General features: G+C 35.7%; 1 protein-coding gene across 1 annotated transcript; it reads right to left on the reverse strand.

Annotated features, from left to right (window-relative positions):
- Positions 1-12,001: 12,001 nt before the first annotated feature.
- Positions 12,002-16,462, reverse strand: LOC136820388 (uncharacterized). Its single transcript, XM_067076575.1, has 9 exons — positions 16,370-16,462; positions 16,027-16,163; positions 15,451-15,619; positions 14,795-15,238; positions 14,138-14,296; positions 13,881-14,027; positions 13,472-13,729; positions 12,925-13,357; positions 12,002-12,681 (listed from the first exon to the last, which is right to left on the reverse strand). Exons 1-9 carry the CDS (start codon positions 16,416-16,418, stop codon positions 12,066-12,068), a joined length of 2,412 nt encoding a protein of 803 aa, XP_066932676.1. The 5' UTR covers positions 16,419-16,462; the 3' UTR covers positions 12,002-12,065.
- Between the last annotated feature and the right edge of the window lie 338 nt (positions 16,463-16,800).

Below are 16,800 nucleotides of genomic sequence, written 5' to 3' on the forward strand. Positions count from 1 at the left end.
ATACTACAATGTTAAAAGCAATGATAGTAATTATTTACAAATATGATTATTTTAATGTAGCATCTTTTTAAAATCAATTCGAAATGCTTCATAAGCCTCTGTAGCCTAATGGATAAGGCATCGGCCTCCTAAGTCGGGGATTGCGGGTTCGAGTCCCATCAGAGGTGTTGACACGTGATGATTAAAGAGACGTTGATTTGTGTCACTGTAAATTAGCAATAAATGCATCTACACTCGACAGACATCAGGTTTCTGGCATAGAAACTTGAATTTTTAACACATTATTTAGCAAAAACAACGTAGCTGAAAGATTTCATTATCGTGATATCATTTGAAAATCTCTTTAGTCAATTTTTTATTTGGTTTGGTTAAATCTAACGGCTTATCTTAGGTTCCACCGTTAACACGTGATGATTAAAGAGACGTTGGTTTGTGTCGATGTAAATTTGCAATAAATGCATCTACAATCGGCAGAATCAGCTTTCTGGCATAGAAAATTGAATTTTTAACTCATTATTTATTTATTTTTTTTATTTTTTTATTTTTTTATTTTCCAATTTATTTATTGTTGGTCTGCCATAGTAATAATAAAATACTAATTAATACCAACCGTAGAGAATAAACTAATTATATAATGAAGAATATAAGATAAATTTTTTTTTTTTTTTATATACATATTTTACAAAGACAAATATTTGTGAGGCTTATTTCTTTCAGTGAGGATTTAAAAGTTTCGATAGAGGATTCAAGCTTGATTTTTTCAGGGATCTGATTCCAAAGCAGGCTTCCTCGAAATAAAAAAGATTGAGTTCCGTAACGTTGTGAATTAGCCTTAGGTATAGACATTAAAACTTTGTTTCGGAAGTTGAATTTTATTTTCTTCGTTACGTAGATTTCTTGCATGAACTTCGGATTTAATTTGTTCTCAGATTTGTAGACCTCACAAAGTAAGAAGCAAAGCTGAGTTTCGTGAACCGTCTTATATTTGGCGTTTTGCAATAAAACATCATAATCGTTTCTGAAATCACAGAGTAGAGCTCTTAGGGCCCGCTTATGAACTTTAGTGATTTCTTCATATGTGGTTTTATTACAGAACATCCAAATGATCGGTGCATAGTTAAATATTGACATAATATAAGTATTAAATATTAACTTTCGCTGGTCAAAATTAAGATAAAAACGAATTCTGTTCAAACTCCAGATTCTGGATCTTGCTTTAGAGCAAAGTGAATTGATATGGGTCGCAAAAGAAAGATTGTTATCAATAGTTATGCCTAGTAGCTCAACATAATCCGTTGATTTTATCCTAACATTTCCAACGCTGATTTCTACAGGAAGATTCCTATTTCCTAGAACCAACATTTGGAATTTTCCGGGGTTAGCTTCGAGGTAGTTATTTGAAAACCAGGCTAAGATTATTTCTAGGTCAAACTCAAGATTTGAGATGACCTCTTCAAGAGTTTCCGCACAATAGTGTGAGGTGTTATCGTCCGCAAAATTGCAGATGCTGGCTTTAACAATAAAAAGAAATAATCGTTTATGAATATATTAAATAAAAGGGGACCAAGAATTGACCCCTGCGGAACACCTAGAGTGATTTCTAACCAATCGCTATATTCAGAGCCGATCTTTGTTCTCTCATAGCGATTACTCAGATAACATTTTAGAAGATCGAGACTTTTTGTTTCAATTCCGTAGGCTTTAAGCTTTGCGATAAGAAGTTTGTGGTCAATGCAGTCAAAAGCCTTTGATAAGTCCATCAGTACTGCTCCCACCTTCCCGGACTCATCAAGACTTTGATGCCATTGACCAATCATTTGAATTAGAGCATGTTGAGTGCTGTGCTTAGCTCTAAACCAACAGAGTCTCGAATCAAAAATGCCATCAAAGTAGGATGAAAGTTGGTCGTGCATAATTCTCTCAAATATTTTTGAAAAAGCTGGTAATATACTAATTGGCCGATAGTTTTTCTTCAGAAATTTATCTTCCTTTTTAAAAACAGGCGTAACCCTTGCCCTTTTTAGACTTTGGGGAAATTTAGAAGTACTGAAGGCAAGGTTTACGAGTCTTGATAATGGCCCTGACAGTGCTGACAGTATATCAGAGACCACTTTGATTATTCTAATGGAAAAAGGACCGCTGACAGATTTATCTTGATTAAGTTTGAGCATAATACAATGGATATCTTCAGGAGTTACTTCGCTAAAAGAGAAAGACTTGCTTGCAGATAGAGATTCGATGATGCGAAGTATACTAGGATGGTTTTCAAGCGGATCGGTTTCAGAATCTTCTGGAAGACTGCATTTTGAAGTTTTTAGGCCGAGATGGGAAGCAATATTTACAAAATAGTCGTTAAAAATCTTTGCTATGGAGGCTTCATCATCAACAAGTTTTGATTTATTTGAATCGTCAAGCAAGAAGATTTTCTCGTGATGTTGGACTTTCTTTGAGAAATATGGTTTTGCAGATTTCCAGAAATTTTCTGATGTCCCTAAATCACGAAAGCATTTTCTCTTTGCTTTCCTATTCAAATTTACAATATAATTTTTTTGTTTGCGATACAAGGTTTTATAGAGGGGGTTTCCGGTCTTATTTGCTTTGTTTTTGTAGTATGAGCGAACCATGATTGCTTTACGTAGGTTTTAGACATATGAGGTTTTTGATTTCCCCGGACGGTTCGCTTTTTCATTGGTGCATGAGCATCAAGAATATTTTCAAAAGTTGTGCTAAAAGTTTCAAAGTCTGAGAAGTCACAATCAAGATTACGACAGAGGTTGGACCGGAAACCCTTTTCATCAAAATTTTTAAAGGATCTATATTCAATTATCTTTGGAGGAGATTTTTTACAGCTAGCTTTGAACATGCTATAAATCAGATGATGGTAGTCACTGATTCCAGTTTCAAATGACCCACTGTTTTTAAAGCAAGGTGCCCGATTTGTAAGGATCAAATCAATGCATCTACCCTTTTCTGACTTAAAGCATGTTGGCTTCTTAATAGACTTTTCAGTGAAAATGCATCAAGGAACTCTGACATATTCTTCTCAGATATTTCCTCATTAAAATCTCCAAAAATCAATACATTTTCATACGTGTCACTATAGTGGTCAAGAACTTTTGTTAATTCTTCAAGAAACGGTTTTAGCTTTTGTAAACTTGGATTACGATAAATAGAAAGTAGGAGCCATTTAGTTTTTCTCAAATTCAACTCCAGTGTAAGACACTCAATTCCAGGTGATAGAAGATTATCTTTAAGTTGGCGAAGTGGGAGATGGTTTTTTACGTAAAGTAGCAAACCTCCGCTGGTTTTAGAAAAATCAAGTCTAATTGGCTTTTTGAACCCTTTAATCAAAAGCTTGGATTCCGGAAACGAAGAGTCTATCTTAGTTTCTGCTATACAGAGGATATCCACATGGGGTAGGATGATTCCCTTTACGTCTTTAACCCTTTCAGTCGCACGCGACCGCACTGCGGTCCCTTTGGACCCGTCGTTTTTTCCCAGAGGACTGCATAGCGGTCCCTTATTTATTTTTTAAATTGTGATGTTTTGGCAGGAAATAAAGAGATGCCTTAATGTAGATGTTTTTATACACTTTGGTATCATAACTTTTCAAATTTTGAAACAAGTTCTTCTTGTCTGAACAAAGAAATTGCTTTCGTAATAGAGTATCCTTCTTATATTAACATATTTTTTTATTGATCTTTAGGCAGTTCTGTCTATAGAAAGAATCCCCAAATGATCAACACAATTTCGTAATGCGATGTACAACAAAGGAACATTAATCTATTATCGAAATTGTTCTAAAATGATCCCTTTGGGAAAGCTTCCTCTTAGGAAACATATTCTGTTCACTTTCGTTCTCTTTACTGAGAACAAACCAGGCATTTACGAGAGAATAAAAATATTCTTAATAAAATGTCTTTTCTATTCCCTTAACATGACGTCTAATGTGTTCCTCGCAATAGGCGAACATTTTATTAATACTGCAGAGATAACAAAGTGTTCAAAATGACAAGGGAACACTTTGTTATTGTCGCGGAGAACACTTTATTCGATTATCGAAATAACTAATTCGTCCCATTAGAGTGTGAAAACTTTGGACGTACATATCAAGAACAAATTATATCTATGTGCGTAACTATGTGTTCAATTAACCAAATGAACATATTGATTATTGAATTGGGAATGGCTTATTCTTTTAATGAAAGGAATGAATTGAACTGAAAGAACATAGGTATATTTGAGACAAAATCTTTTAAGATCATAGAAAACGCTTTGTTCTTTTAATTTTGGAATAGTTAGATGTTCTCATGGGAACAAAACATTTTTAGTGTAAGAAACATTTTTTTCTCCGTAAATGTCTACTGCTTGTAACAGGGAAATGAATCTAAAGGGACACGGCCTGAATGAACGTCTTTATTACGTCAAAAAGATCAATATGATCTTTAAAAGGAATACTTTCAAAACAATGGCTTATTATCAGCATGCCGTTTACATTTTAGAACACAATAAATTTAATCGAATAGCCAAATTTTTGAACCTTTGCCTTGTTACCCGTCGTTGCTCGTTGTTACCCTTTGTTGCGCATTCTATGAGACTTAGATGGTGTCCGTGAAAAATTACAAGTCCGAAAAGTACACCAAATCATAACATCTTTGATTACAACATTATTGTAATATTTTTGAAAGAAATATTAGGAACACAAAGGGCTGTTTGAAATGATAAAAGTGAAGTCTTTAGGGATTCAAATTGGCGGGAAGTGTCTCTGTTTGGCGGGAAAAGGTTGTTTACCCCCGGAAACAAAAAACCAATCAGAAAACAGAATTTCTAAAGCTCAAAACATTTTTGGAATAGAGGACAATGAGTAACCCCCTGAATTCAATTTTAAAGTGAACCAGTATGATATAAAAATGATCCCTGATCATTCGTCAGTTATCAAGGGCTGAAATGGCCCACCGGAGGGTGCTCTTTGTAGACTGGCGTTCAATCAATGGATCAGCCAACGGAAAAAGGAAGCTGTCATTCAATGGAAATGAAAAAGGTAAATACACTTGTCCAGCAAAACTTTGCCTTCATTCAGATTTTGCAAGTACGAGAGGTTTAAGGAAACATATAGACAATAAACATCCTTGGTACTACTACTTCGATGAACAGCCAGACGTTAAACGAGAAGATGTTGAGCTGAATCAGCCTGCTTTCAAAAGAAAGGCGTCAACCAGCTCGAAACCTTACTATTCAATTGATGAGGGGATAGGAAAAGCGTTTTATAAATGGTTAACCACTACCTGTGGCGGAGGCAAAAATGAAAGAGAATCAAAACAGGTCGCTAAACGCGCTATGAAGTTTTTGATGAGCAGTACAGGGGACAACGAATCTTTAGCATCCCTTTCTTATGAACTAATTGATTGTTGTCTTGGCTCAACAACCATTATATTGAAATTCTTGACTGTTTTAGAGGATGAATGGAAAATGTCTTCTTCGGGGGCATTGAATTATGTCAAAGCTATTTTTGATTTAATGGATTATAGAAAGGCATTTGGAATCAACGATAACAAATTGAGGTGTTTTACGATTACTGAAGTTTACTTGAGAAGGGCGAAAGAAAATTTGCGAAAGAAGAAACGACTTGACAGCACTCGGAACTTTGATTTGGAAAATTTGATTGGACGTGACAGCTGGGCAAGCCTTGAGGAAATGGAAAGAGTCATCCCGTACCACATACCCCACTATAAAGACATCGTCAATAAATGTAAAGTCCAACAACCTTTACCAAATAAGCAGGAATTGACATTTTGCACTCGTTTCATCACTACTTTCTTGTTCTTAAGGGTCAAGTGCAGTAGACCAATGACATTCCAATATTTAACCTTATCAATGATCGCAAAAGCAAAACAACAAACCGATGGTTTCATTGATCAAAGAGAATTCAAGACTGCAGGTAAATACCTTTTCGATACACTCATTTTAAGTGAAGAAGTATTTACTATACTAGACACCTACATCGACTTTGTGCGACCCCTTTGAACCCATGTTGTGATTATTTGTTAGTATCTACAACAGGAGGTCAATACAAATCCTTGACTAATGCCATGACCTTACTTGTGCATCGAGCCATAGGAAAGTACATTCATCCAACTCGATATAGACAGATCGTTGAGACTACAAGTGCAGATAGATTATCGAAATCGGAACAAGAAATTATCTCTGAAGATCAAAAACACAGCTCGGAAGTTGCAAAAGTGCACTACAAAAAGAAACAATCGAGAATGGTGGCAACAGCAGGTCAAAAATGTATGGAGAAAATGCTGGGAACAGCTCGAAAAGACCAACAAGACACGGTATCAGAGGTATTTAGAGACCTAGCAGCTATATCGAAAGCTCCCAGTCCCTTAGTTATTGGCCAAAATCCAGGACCTTCTCGTTTGAATACGATTGGTACTCACACCCCTTTTACTGTTGATTCAGACGAAGAGGAGTATGAAAATTGTAGCTTAGATGCTCAATGTAGAGAAGTGAACAGTATAATGCAACGTGTTCAAACTATGTGTTCGTCCGCTGTTATGCCTACTGTCGATCATAATGATTCTACAGAAGTTCAGATGGAGATTATTAGTTCTGTTAAAACTTCAACGCCTGGAAAACCGTCTACATATGATAAGCCAACGATAAGCAAGAGTGTTACAATAAAGAGGGAGATAGCTTCGAAAGAGGTAAGCAACAAGAAAGTAAAGTTTTCACCAGAAGAGGATGAAATGCTTTTCAATGGAATAAAAAAGCATGGTGAAAAAAATTGGGCCGGCATTATCCGAGATAAGACTTTTAATTTCCATCATTCTAGAACTCGAGATTCGATAAGAGTACGAGCTGATTCGGCTGCATTTAAAAAATTATATAGAAAGTAGATATTTTTCGTTTATTTTAGCATTGGCCGCTGACACACCATTAATTTAGAACTGATTCAAGCCTTTCTGAAATTTGAAGCTGCTCAAGAAAAAAAGGTTTTCACAATTTGTGTAAAGGTTTATTAAAAGGGCCGCTAAAGATTCTCAACTAGTCCAAAAACGAACCCGCTAACACTCAAGTCCTTTTATTATTTTTTTGTTTGACTATCTTAATTTTTTGAGCATAATTATAACGTTATTGTTATTGTCAAATTGAATAATTGTATCAACCATATATTTGTTGTAGTTACAGTATTTGTGTATAAAAATATTTTCTTGACAAAAAGGAATGATATGAATAAAAACTGACTTATATTTCTTTTTCATAGAAAAAACTTAAACAAAAATAATGGAGTACAGTTCCTCGTCTTCAAGTGAATCCGACACGACCTTGTTCGAAAAACTAAGTAAGGGTGAGACACGCCAAAGAAAATTTAGAAATGCCACATTAAAGCGAAATCCTCGAGAGGGTATGTGTTTGCTTTCTGATGACGAAAAGTCAAGCAACGAAGATGAGAACATTGTTGCCATTGTTACAGATGATGAGTTAGAAAATATTCCCATTGAAATTTTGTCAAACTCCACGCTTAATTTGATTTCTTTGGATGATGGCGAATACGAGCTTGAAAAATCGATGATGGAAATAGATATGTAAAATTTTGAAAGTACTTGTCTAAAAATCACAAATAATGAGAAAAAAGGAACGATTGCTTTTATTTGAATTGCTGTCCTTTTATAAATAGTGGCACACTTCCTAATCATGTATAACATGTTCGTTTTAATCTCATCACATTTTTTTAAATAACCGTTGTTGCAAAACTTTTGAATTCTTGAAAAAAAGTCTGAGTCCAAATTTGCGTCTTGTCACCCGTTGTCACCCGTTGTCACTCGTTGTTACCCTTGTCACACTTTTTACAAAACTTTCGAAAAAGTCTAAAAATATTCTAAGTCCAAATTTGAGTCTTGTCACCCGTTGTCACCCGTTGTCACTCGTTGTTACCCTTGTCACACTTTTTACAACACTTTCGAAAAAGTCTAAAAATATTCTGAGTCCAAATTTGAGTCTTGTCACCCGTTGTCACCCGTTGTCACTCGTTGTTACCCTTGTCACACTTTTTACAAAACTTTCGAAAAAGTCTAAAAATATTCTAAGTCCAAATTTGAGTCTTGTCACCCGTTGTCACTCGTTGTTACCCTTGTCACACTTTTTACAAAACTTTCGAAAAAGTTGAAAAATATTCTAAGTCCAAATTTGAGTCTTGTCACTCGTTGTCACCCGTTGTCACCCGTTGTTACCCTTGTCAAACTTTTTACAAAACTGTCGAAAAAGTTGAAAAATATTCTAAGTCCAAATTTGAGTCTTGTTACCCGTTGTCACCCGTTGTCACCCGTTGTTACCCTTGTCACACTTTTTACAAAACTTTCGAGAAAGTTGAAAAATATTCTGAGTCCAAATTTGAGTCTTGTCACCCGTTGTCACCCGTTGTCACTCGTTGTTACCCTTGTCACACTTTTTACAAAACTTTCGAAAAAGTCTAAAAATATTCTAAGTCCAAATTTGAGTCTTGTCACCCGTTGTCACCCGTTGTCACCCGTTGTTACCCTTGTCACACTTTTTACAAAACTTTCGAAAAAGTTGAAAAATATTCTAAGTCCAAATTTGAGTCTTGTCACCCGTTGTCACCCGTTGTCACCCGTTGTTACCCTTGTCACACTTTTTACAAAACTTTCGAAAAAGTCTAAAAATATTCTAAGTCCAAATTTGAGTCTTGTCACCCGTTGTCACCCGTTGTCACTCGTTGTTACCCTTGTCACACTTTTTACAAAACTTTCGAAAAAGTCTAAAAATATTCTAAGTCCAAATTTGAGTCTTGTCACCCGTTGTCACCCGTTGTCACCCGTTGTTACCCTTGTCACACTTTTTACAAAACTTTCGAAAAAGTTGAAAAATATTCTAAGTCCAAATTTGAGTCTTGTCACCCGTTGTCACCCGTTGTCACCCGTTGTTACCCTTGTCACACTTTTTACAAAACTTTCGAAAAAGTTGAAAAATATTCTAAGTCCAAATTTGAGTCTTGTCACCCGTTGTCACCCGTTGTCACCCGTTGTTACCCTTGTCACACTTTTTACAAAACTTTCGAAAAAGTTGAAAAATATTCTAAGTCCAAATTTGAGTCTTGTCACCCGTTGTCACCCGTTGTCACCCGTTGTTACCCTTGTCACACTTTTTACAAAACTTTCGAAAAAGTTGAAAAATATTCTAAGTCCAAATTTGAGTCTTGTCACCCGTTGTCACCCGTTGTCACCCGTTGTTACCCTTGTCACACTTTTTACAAAACTTTCGAAAAAGTCTAAAAATATTCTAAGTCCAAATTTGAGTCTTGTCACCCGTTGTCACCCGTTGTCACCCGTTGTTACCCTTGTCACACTTTTTACAAAACTTTCGAAAAAGTTTAAAAATATTCTAAGTCCAAATTTGAGTCTTGTCACTCGTTGTCACCCGTTGTCACTCGTTGTTACCCTTGTCACACTTTTTACAAAACTTTCGAAAAAGTCTAAAAATATTCTAAGTCCAAATTTGAGTCTTGTCACTCGTTGTCACCCGTTGTCACCCGTTGTCACCCGTTGTCACATTTTTTTATACAATATTTATGATTAGTATCCTTGTCACCCGTTGTCACACATTTTGTATAAAAAGTGTGACAACGGGTGACAAGACTCAAATTTGGACTTAGAATATTTTTCAACTTTTTCGAAAGTTTTGTAAAAAGTGTGACAAGGGTAACAACGAGTGACAACGGGTGACAACGGGTGACAAGACTCAAATTTGGACTTAGAATATTTTTCAACTTTTTCGAAAGTTTTGTAAAAAGTGTGACAAGGGTAACAACAGGTGACAACGGGTGACAACGGGTGAGAAGACTCAAATTTGGACTTAGAATATTTTTCAACTTTTTCGAAAGTTTTGTAAAAAGTGTGACAAGGGTAACAACAGGTGACAACGGGTGACAACGGGTGAGAAGACTCAAATTTGGACTTAGAATATTTTTCAACTTTTTCGAAAGTTTTGTAAAAAGTGTGACAAGGGTAACAACGAGTGACAACAGGTGACAACGGGTGACAAGACTCAAATTTGGACTTAGAATATTTTTCGACTTTTTCGAAAGTTTTGTAAAAAGTGTGACAAGGGTAACAACGGGTGACAACGGGTGACAACGAGTGACAAGACTCAAATTTGGACTTAGAATATTTTTCAACTTTTTCGAAAGTTTTGTAAAAAGTGTGACAAGGGTAACAACGGGTGACAACGGGTGACAACGGGTGACAAGACTCAAATTTGGACTTAGAATATTTTTCAACTTTTTCGAAAGTTTTGTAAAAAGTGTGACAAGGGTAACAACGGGTGACAACGGGTGACAACGGGTGACAAGACTCAAATTTGGACTTAGAATATTTTTCAACTTTTTCGAAAGTTTTGTAAAAAGTGTGACAAGGGTAACAACGGGTGACAACGGGTGACAACGAGTGACAAGACTCAAATTTGGACTTAGAATATTTTTCAACTTTTTCGAAAGTTTTGTAAAAAGTGTGACAAGGGTAACAACGGGTGACAACGGGTGACAAGACTCAAATTTGGACTTAGAATATTTTTTGACTTTTTCGAAAGTTTTGTAAAAAGTGTGACAAGGGTAACAACGGGTGACAACGGGTGACAAGACTCAAATTTGGACTTAGAATATTTTTAGACTTTTTCGAAAGTTTTGTAAAAAGTGTGACAAGGGTAACAACGAGTGACAACGGGTGACAACGGGTGACAAGACTCAAATTTGGACTTAGAATATTTTTCAACTTTTTCGAAAGTTTTGTAAAAAGTGTGACAAGGGTAACAACGGGTGACAACGGGTGACAACGGGTGACAAGACTCAAATTTGGACTTAGAATATTTTTTCACTTTTTCGAAAGTTTTGTAAAAAGTGTGACAAGGGTAACAACGGGTGACAACGGGTGACAACGGGTGACAAGACTCAAATTTGGACTTAGAATATTTTTCAACTTTTTCGAAAGTTTTGTAAAAAGTGTGACAAGGGTAACAACGGTGACAACGGGTGACAACGGGTGACAAGACTCAAATTTGGACTTAGAATATTTTTCGACTTTTTCGAAAGTTTTGTAAAAAGTGTGACAAGGGTAACAACGGGTGACAACGGGTGACAACGGGTGACAAGACTCAAATTTGGACTTAGAATATTTTTCAACTTTTTCGAAAGTTTTGTAAAAAGTGTGACAAGGGTAACAACGGGTGACAACGGGTGACAACGGGTGACAAGACTCAAATTTGGACTTAGAATATTTTTCAACTTTTCGAAAGTTTTGTAAAAAGTGTGACAAGGGTAACAACGGGTGACAACGGGTGACAACGGGTGACAAGACTCAAATTTGGACTTAGAATATTTTTCAACTTTTTCGAAAGTTTTGTAAAAAGTGTGACAAGGGTAACAACGGGTGACAACGGGTGACAACGGGTGACAAGACTCAAATTTGGACTTAGAATATTTTTTGACTTTTTCGAAAGTTTTGTAAAAAGTGTGACAAGGGTAACAACGGGTGACAACGGGTGACAACGGGTGACAAGACTCAAATTTGGACTTAGAATATTTTTCAACTTTTTCGAAAGTTTTGTAAAAAGTGTGACAAGGGTAACAACGGGTGACAACGGGTGACAACGAGTGACAAGACTCAAATTTGGACTTAGAATATTTTTCAACTTTTTCGAAAGTTTTGTAAAAAGTGTGACAAGGGTAACAACGAGTGACAACGGGTGACAAGACTCAAATTAGGACTTAGAATATTTTTCACTTTTTCGAAAGTTTTGTAAAATGTGTGACAAGGGTAACAACGGGTGACAACAGGTGCCAAGCTTCAAATTTGGACTTTAAATATTTTTTCACTTTTTCGAAAGTTTTGTAGAAGGTGTGTCGAGGGTTTTATTACTTTACGGAGCATAGACAAATTAAGATCATTTAGAAAAAAATTTAAGTGGCTTCTTTTGTATTCGTTCAAAAGAAGTACGGAGTAAAAGACCAAGGGGTATATGAGATAGATAAATGACGACATATATTTTTTTCAAACGTGTTCTTCATCAGAGGAGGATATAATTAGTGCTTCTTCGTATGGTACACATGTGTTTGTTTTGAATAAACTTTTCTGTAATGCAGCCTTATCATCTTCCTCGTCCGTAGAAATTTGTATTGTAGTGGTCGAGTTGAATGTAGGTTGGAAAAGAATTTCAGGTTTTATATCTCCTGTTTCACGACTATCTAGAGTTTTTGATTTTTTCGGGGCTGAGACCGTTAAAGCTTGCTCTAGTTCACTCTCAGTATCGCTTGAGCTAACGATTCTCGACAAACGCCTTTTAACTGATTTCGAAGTTGAATTTTCTTGATTGTTATTTCTCAGTTTAAGGAATTGAGTTATGTGATTGCCCGAATCACTTTTCGAGCTGCTGTTACCAGTGACTTCTTTTGAAGGGGTGGATGTGCTCGTTGAAGATCTCTGAACGGGTGGTGTCAATAACTCTTCTAAATCACATTCGCTTTCATTTGCATCACAAATGTTGGAGATACGCTGAGTTAGGGTTGTTGATTGTGATTCTTGCGATTCCTGTGATTCTTTTCTTTTGAGCCATGCCTCGTAGAAGCTGTCCACACCAGTCCAACTGTTTGCTTTTCTAATGTTGTAACTAAAAAGTAAAGGTTGTAACGGTTACATTTTGACAGGAATAAAAACTTTGATTAATCATTGAGTTCTAGTTTGAGTTCTGAAAAGATATTCATTTCTAGAAAGAATGAATTCATAGCTTCTTGATTCTTTAAAGGATATGCGTGCACAAGTGCAAAACGTTTTTCTTTACAGTTGAGCCTGTTGATCTGAATCACTTGTCAAACAGTTTACTAGATAAAAAATGGATTATAGAGGCACTAACCGTTTCAAATCTTCTTTGTTGATGGGTAGTTTGGACCAATCTTCATCCGTTAGCATTGTTAGCTTTCTCACAAGGGGGTCGACTCGTTTTATATCAGTTGTGAAGTACTCGTGGTCCTTCTTCCATCTCTTTGGGTCACTCTCATCCGCACCGAGAAAATACAAATCCATGTCTTCTGAAGTAAAGTTTAATGCTTCCTCTTCTGATTCAGACGATGTTTCTTCTGCGTCCTCTGAAGAATCTGTTTCGAAATCTGAATCGGCAAGCAGGCTTTCAGCTAAACCATCATAATCATTGTATGCAGCGCCCATCCTTTCTTCATCCCTCTTTAATTTAAAAACATCTTGGTTCGAGCAACTGTCAAATAAAGGCGTGGTCTTTAACACCTCCGAACAATAATGAAATACCTCCATGCAGTGGTTACGAAGCCAATCTACAGAGGAAAAAATATATTTTTCTGACTAAAGATGTTGGTACTCAAGGAATAACTTTGTAAAAATGGCTTAATACATCTTAAAATTTACCCAATAAGATTTAATTTATTTACCTCCAACACTGGAATCTTCATTTGGAAGAGATTTTGTCCTGAAACACCTCAGTCGTTTATATACAGCCCTGTTGTCTTTGTCTCCTGGAATATTTTCGTCGTCTTCGCTGTCCATATCATTTGATTCCCATTCGGATTCGCTGGACTCTTCCGTCTTTTTACCAAATCTAGGTTTCTTGTTTGTGGTAATGAAAAAACCAGACTTGTACTTGATTTTCTTGGCCGACTTGTGTTTTTGTGAGAGCATTATTAAGCCACCTTAAAAAGTGTAGTAATAATATAAATTTAAGATATACAAATCAATTTCAGTGAACATTTCAAGCCAGCCTCAGACCAGATGTGCAGTGTTTTATAACTATAACGAATTTGAAAAAAACTCCCAAAAAGTTAGACATTAGTATTTTTATACCTTGAAGGACACGTTTAGCTTCTTCACAGCTCAAGCTATTTGATGACCATTCGTCCATAAAAACTATTTCTGTGGATTCGTTGATCATGTGACCAGCAAATTGACTCTCCTGTGTCACACCAGCAATGTGGTCTGTTCCAATGATTCCTATAAAAAATATAACGTCAGCTTTAAATCATATTGCACTCTTCATGTTTGATTACCAGCCGAGCCTAATTTGAATGAGGACAACGAGTAAAGCAGATAAAAATAGTTACCTTGAAAGACGTAAAACCAGCTGGTTTTACCGGAATTTGAATCTCCATAGACAAGAAGTTTTCGTTCTTTTATTGGAAACATTTGATGGAGCAGCAGTTGGTAAAACTTTTGTAGAAATTTCAATCTTTTTCGCTTTCCCGGAAAACTGTTGAAAATTCCTATGAATTAAAATAAAAGATAAATCGTTTTAAGAACATCCAACATTTTTGAAGCCTTACCCAGTTGGCACACAACGTTGCTTCAACGTTTATCTAACGTTAATAACGTCCATCTAACGTTAGATGAACGTTAAAACAACGTTATGTACCGGTAGGGTAGGATGTTGTTAGCATTTTGAGCTTCAAGTCTAACAATGTTCTTAATGTGTTCTCATTTTCACTATTTTTGAATAGTTCTCTTCATTTTCCTAAAAGAAATTCGGTACTTTAGAGTCCGCAAAGCCTTGAAATGTTCTTAACTTATTTTACATTTTGACAATTACAGCCTCGTGTTCTTATATAGTTTGTTCTTATGAAAACGTGTGATAGACTTCCGAAATGTTTTTATTTAGTCCATAAATTTGATGAGCAAAGCTTTATTCATTATTAAATTTTCTAATCCTAGAGAGGGGAGAACAAATTTGATGTGATTCTTACAAAAAATATTCATAAACAAACCTTGGACGAACGGTAAGGGGTATGGAACACGGTCTGATTTGTAAACATACTTCACGAAGGCTCTTGGAGAGTGATGCTTGTCAAGGGATTTCATCCTAACGAATCTTTTTTCAGCTATCAGAAAAAGGGTTCCTGGTGGTAAAACTTCCACAGCATTGAAAAGGCGAGTGATTGGCCTGATAAGACCACATGCCGGATCCGACAACAACTCATTTACTTTCTCGATACAGGTAGTCAATAATTCGGCTATTTTATGTTTCTTCAAGCACTTCATCAGAAATTTCTTCACAGTAGTACACAAAACATATGTGAATTTTGCCTCCGGAGGTTTTTTGTACACCATTCCATCACATAAAGCATAACCTTTTTTGACCATATGCCTCTCCACTTCGTGAATGGCAAGAAGTGTCTTATTTGTGGGCTTCGGTCTGGACACCACAGCAACTGAAATAAGAAGATTATTTTAAAATTACTCAAAATTATATAAGGCATCTAACAATCTACAAAGTATTTTTAAAACCTATAAACTTTATTTACAAGTTCTTTGTGTCACACAATTTCAAAAATAAAACTTTCAATACACACCCTCGTGCCACAGCTGTATTTGAACCAGATAGGACATAACTAAAAACTAGAACAAGGAGGGCATAATTTACCTTTATCTGAAGATTCGTCAATTATGTCGATGGATAGTCTTGTGAACTTTATGTCATGGATGCCCTTTAGTAGTTTTGTTTTAACCGAGATTGGTATTGTTGGTCTAATGCACAACGACGCCGGTATATTTTCGTCACCAACAACATGAACGTCCACTGGCAGGGAAACCTAAGAGAAAATTTTGAGTGGTTCGCCATGAGTACCCAGCTGACGCACAACGTTGTTTTAACGTTCATCTAACGTTATATGAACGTTGTGAATATAAGAAACGTTAAAACGACGTTGTGTGCCAACTGGGTAAGTTTTTTTTTCATTCAAATAAACATAAGCTAAGTAACTTACAATACTACTTAGTACTTTCCAAGCAGTGATTCCAAAGATTTAGATACATTTTTTATATAAGGATAAACTATATACAAGAACATAAAGCTTCGATGGCCAAAATGTGAAGCACAATTTTTAAGAACATTCCAAGGCTTCCACATTTTCTGATGTTTTTATAAAAAACCTTTAATTAGAAAAAAATTCGTAAACTAATTATCGTCTTGGTATGCATTCGAGTGATAAAAAATTACCTTGTGATGCTTCATTGCAGCTTTTGCGAGTTCTTGGTTGTAAAAGGTAATAGCATGCTCAATCATCTCTCTCCTGTTGTGATCTTTTAGTGTCTGTACAAGCAGTGCTGTGTATTGATCGATCGAATTTTTCTTGTCTATGAAATAGTGAATTAATGTGAAAGTTTTTTCCGGGAGGTGACATAACATACCGTCATAACAAATTCTATTTCGCTATTTTACGATTCCATTATGTAATTCATTTTGGCATATATTACTAAAGACTTTATTCTCTATTTTGATCTAATAAATTTTTGAAGGTTGTAAACCATTAGGTTAAAAAAAGTGAGAATTTGGCTCTTACTTCTTGGTACAATTGGCTTACAAGTCGTCACGTCTAAACCAGCTTTCATTATTGATTTTCGAAGGGAGTTTTCTATTACGTCCAGCTCGCTCACCGAACACACCAAACCAATCCAGAAAGAAATACCTGAAAAATTAAATTTGGGATGATAAATGTTTCGAAAAAATAATTAAAAATCCTTAATATGCCGTTGAAATGAAGAACAAAAATCTAACAAATACAACGTCAGTTTGAACAAAACTTTTTACAATGACGTATTTTGATATTCTTTCTTGTAAAATTACGTTAGAAATAAAAGAGTACCACTCCTTCAACACGGAGCTAAAAGTAGAAATGTTGTAGAAAATGGAAGACAAAAAAGTCAGTAAAATGACTCTTACCTGGTATCACGAAAGTTTCATCATCATCTTTGTAATCGTCATCACTGACGT

The sequence above is a fragment of the Clytia hemisphaerica genome, unplaced genomic scaffold (genome assembly GCF_902728285.1).
Source record: "Clytia hemisphaerica strain Z4C2 unplaced genomic scaffold, Clytia hemisphaerica genome assembly, whole genome shotgun sequence".
Taxonomy (NCBI): Eukaryota; Metazoa; Cnidaria; class Hydrozoa; order Leptothecata; family Clytiidae; genus Clytia; species Clytia hemisphaerica.

What these genes read in the sequence shown, in the direction of transcription:
- LOC136820388 (XM_067076575.1), bottom strand. Translation starts at nt 16,418, where the DNA reads ATGAAAGCTGGTTTAGACGTGACGACTTGTAAGCCAATTGTACCAAGA. An exon ending in CTGGTTTTACGTCTTTCAAG is followed by an intron (nt 14,028 to 14,137) that starts GTAACTATTTTT and finishes TATTTTTTATAG; the next exon opens with GAATCATTGGAACAGACCAC. An exon ending in AACAAAGAAGATTTGAAACG is followed by an intron (nt 12,682 to 12,924) that starts GTTAGTGCCTCT and finishes TTTACTTTTTAG; the next exon opens with TTACAACATTAGAAAAGCAA.